Genomic DNA, 3,717 nt, shown 5'->3' with positions numbered 1-3,717 from the left:
GCGCGGCGGGGCGCTGCAGGAGGCCGTTGCCGCCCAGTTCTCGTCCCGTGTCGCGCCCTCCGTCGAGGCGGCGACCCGCCAGATGTTCGGGCAGATAGAGTCCGCGCTCTCCGGCTGGCTGGCGGAGAGCCGGCAGCAGGCGGCGGGCAGCGGGCTGGCGGCGGCGGTGGCGCAGCTGCAGGCGGTGGCGGGGTCGTTGCAGCGCGAGGTGGCCGAGGGCCACAGGCAGCTGGTGCGGCTGGCCAGCCAGGGATCTGCCGCGGGCGCCACCAGCAGCGGCGGCGCGGGCGGCGGCCGGTCAGGCGGCGGCGGCGGCGGCGCGGCCGCGCCCGTGGACCCGCGCGCGCGCGTGTCGGCGCTGCTGGCGGCGCGCGACTACGACGGCGCCTTCAACGCGGCCCTGTCCGCCGCCAGCCCCGACCTGCTGACCTGGACGTGCCGCCAGCTGTCGCCCGCCCAGCTGGCGGCCGCCGAGCCGCCGCCGCTCAGCCAGATCTGCCTGCTGTCCCTCGTGCAGCAGCTCGGCGCCAACCTCGGGACGCCCGTCCTCGGGAAGGCCGACGCGGACCTGCGGCTCGACTGGCTGACGGAGGTCGCGCCGCTGCTCGAGCCGTCGGCGCCGGCGATCGCGCCGCACCTGAGGGGCGTGCTGGGATCAGTCATGGCCGGGCTCAAGGCGCTCGCAGGGCAGCTGCCGCACACGGACCCCGTCGGGCGCAAGGCCAAGCTCGCGATTCATGTAGTGAACTCGCTGCTGCACCAGTAGAAAATCGCGCGACGCGCGCGGCGCCGCGCCCCGCAGGTCCTCCCGTGACCGCCGTCGCTTCGCCGTGCGGCTTCCGTGCCAGCGCAAGGCGTGGCCTGCCATAGGGGCCGGCCAGCCACGGCGACGGCATTGGTACAGTTGCGTGGCGCGCCGCACACTCTTCCTCCCGCTTCTTCCGCGGCCCCTTTGTGCTGGGCCGCTGGGCCGCTCTTCTTCTTTTAAATAATATCATGTAATCGTGCAACTGTTGAAGAGGACAAGAATGCTGAGGGCAGCTGCTTCTCTTTCCAGCTGCTTCCACCCTCGCTGCTAAGCTCGCCTAGTCATACTCTGAGCGCACATGTGCCTACATTGTTACTGTTTTTGCCACTCCGCTGCGATTTCATGTTTTGACGGGTTGCAAATACTCGATTCGTGATGCAGCGGCCCATGGGGGCGGCCCGGGCCCAGGGGGCGGCCCCGTGACAGCAAGCGCAAACGGCAAGCGGCCGGCTGGCGCCAGCCGCAATCCCATCAAGGAGCAGTGACGCCCCAAAACACGAGATTGCTTGGCATCAATGCAGGCCGGGCCGAGCGCAGCAAACCGATTGGCGGCTCCGCAAGATCCACCACAGCCCAGACCTGGGGGCCTTGGGGGGCCCACGCATTTGCGCAGCACTCCCTGTGAACTTGTTGGCTCGGCTGCGCGTGCTTGCGCTGGCCCGGCGCAGCGGCCAGCGCGCCGCCTGCGCCGCCCGGCCAACCATCCGCAACCAGCTTTGCGTGATTTGCAACGATGGGGTCAGGGGCCGGCGGCCCGCGTGCCGTGGGGCGCGCCAGCGCGCATGGGGGCGTGCGCAGCCGAGAGGCGGCCGTGGCGCAACTAGCGCGACGCGCGGCGCATCAGCGTGAGACGGGAAATGCCTGCAGCATTTGTGATGTTGGGCTGGCTGTCGTTCTGCCTTGTGAAGTAAATAATAAATAATCTCCTTCTCACCTCCTTCCGAACAGCTGAGGCGCAGTAGGTATACGCCTATAGGGAACCTCAAAGCGCCCCGCCGACAGGCCAGGCGGCTTCGGACAATGGCCAGGGCACACCAGACTGATCAGGGCCAACACAACTGATTAGGGAAGGGCGGCCGCAGCGATTCCGGGGCAGCAGCCCAGGCGCTGCGGCGCCATAGAGCCACCCGCCAATCGGATGCGTTGAGGCTCAGGCCGCGTGCGCGCGCGCCCAGGGCAGCCCCCGGCGTCACGCCTGCGGCCGGCCGTTCGAGGCATTATAAACGACCCACGCAAGCGAGGCTGGGATCCGGACAAAGGCGCAACAGGTGATGAGGAGACGGATGGCGGGCACCAGGCGCGAGACGCCAGGCGCCCGCCGGGGCGCAGCCGGTGGCGATCGCAGAGCTAAATCGGTGCATAATCTGCGGCTAGCGGCCGGCGAGGCCCGCCTGCATTTGGTGCCGCGCGGCATGGAGGTCACAGAGACTATGCTGAGAAAAGCCATACTGCTCGACGCGGACGCGGGGGAGGAAGTGATTGAGGTGAAACGCAGGCCGCAGCCACCCCAGAGCGCCAACGTCGGCACCTGAAGAGGCGCCGGCGCCGGGGCAGACGGCAGCCGCACAGGCCCAGCCTCACTGCCACCAAAGGGGGTCGCCGCCTTTGTGGGTGCGCCCTCTGGTGGGTGGAGTCTGGAGCGCACCACAGTGCGGCTGAGCACAAGACAGATCAGGTGGCAATTCTTGCTTGAGCGATAACCAGGGCAGTGCGGCACCCAGCGCGCCGGCCGCGCCCGCGCCGCAGACCGCAGCTGCTGCCGGTCTCGGCGGCGGCTTGCGGGCGGGCGGCAACGAGAATATTTCCTAGATCAAATCAATCAAGTGTGCCTCTTTTCTGGCCTGGGGTGGCCCAGCCAACTAGCAGCGAGCTTGTGCGCTCAAGCCCGCTTTGGTTTGCTGCGCCTGGCGCAGGGTGGGGGCGTGGCAGAGAGCACGGGCCGCCTCCCGCGCGTGCGAGGCGGGAAGGGGGGGTTTGGGGGGTGTGCGGCCAGCCGCGCGGCGGCGGGCCAACGAGGGCGGCGCGCCTTGGCTTGGCTGGCCGGCCACAGAGGGCGCCATGGGTGCGCTTGAGAGCGCGGGCCAAAGGCGCACGAAATGCAGCTAAACCGTTGCCGCACCGCTACCGCGGTTTTGCGTTGTCGGGGTTTTGGTTGAGGGGGGTCACGTGCCGCCCGCAAGGCGTGCCAGGGACGCCGAGGGAGGGTTCCTGAGTCTAAAAGTTTTTGATTTCGTTGCGGCCATGGCTACGCAAGACAGGAGTTTTGACCCCTTACTAGAGCCCGCGCAGGCGCGGCCACCTGGCGGGCGGGCAAAACCAGCGCCCAATGGAGGGGCTGTGGCGGAAGCTTTTTGTCCGTCACGGGGTCAAACACCACGGCGCCTGAGCGGCGGGGGGTTTGAAACCTGGGGTATCTCGCCCGGTGGGGTGGAGATAGGCGTTTGGGAAGGAAGGGGTTGGCGTGTGTATGTGTATACAAACAGCTCGTGTCGAGTCTGCCGAGCGGCCCGGCCGCGAGCGTGTGGGTGGGGGATAGGCGCCCGCACGAGTGCGCTGTGCGCGCCGTTGGCCGGCATGCAGGGGCGGCATCAAACACAAGCGGGTGTGTGGCCGGCCGCAGCTGCGGCGCCCCTCCCGAACCGAGGAGCGTTTGCCGTGTGGTACGAGCGAAGGCGTCGGGCCGGCTCATCATGGGAGAGCTGTTGAGCAGTTTTTGACAAGCGCAACCTCGGGTTGGCACAACCTTGGATCCGCACGATCTCGGATCGGCGCCACGGGGATCCATTCGATTCGGGCGCACCGAGCGTGCCGGCGCCGCCCTTTGATGCCCCCGCACGTGCGTATAGCGGCTGTGGGCGGCAGCTGGGTGGGCGGGCTGTCCCGCGGGCGCCAAGGCCCAAGGGGCGGTG

General features: G+C 68.7%; 2 protein-coding genes across 2 annotated transcripts; both read left to right on the top strand.

Moving 5' to 3' along the window:
- Window positions 1-82: 82 nt before the first annotated feature.
- On the top strand, window positions 83-766 carry MNEG_14195 (hypothetical protein; the record flags this gene model as incomplete). Its single annotated transcript, XM_014037334.1, has 1 exon — window positions 83-766. One exon carries the CDS (start codon window positions 83-85, stop codon window positions 764-766), a length of 684 nt encoding a protein of 227 aa, XP_013892788.1.
- Window positions 767-2,091: 1,325 nt separating this feature from the next.
- On the top strand, window positions 2,092-2,328 carry MNEG_14194 (hypothetical protein; the record flags this gene model as incomplete). Its single annotated transcript, XM_014037333.1, has 1 exon — window positions 2,092-2,328. A coding segment is annotated over one exon (237 nt), but the record flags the coding sequence as incomplete, so codon positions are not given.
- Window positions 2,329-3,717: the final 1,389 nt, after the last annotated feature.

Source organism: Monoraphidium neglectum (assembly GCF_000611645.1).
Source record: "Monoraphidium neglectum strain SAG 48.87 unplaced genomic scaffold scaffold04318, whole genome shotgun sequence".
In the NCBI taxonomy this organism is placed as follows: domain Eukaryota; kingdom Viridiplantae; phylum Chlorophyta; class Chlorophyceae; order Sphaeropleales; family Selenastraceae; genus Monoraphidium; species Monoraphidium neglectum.
The sequence above is the reverse complement of the archived record's forward strand: the minus strand, read 5'-3'. Positions and strand labels throughout refer to the sequence as shown.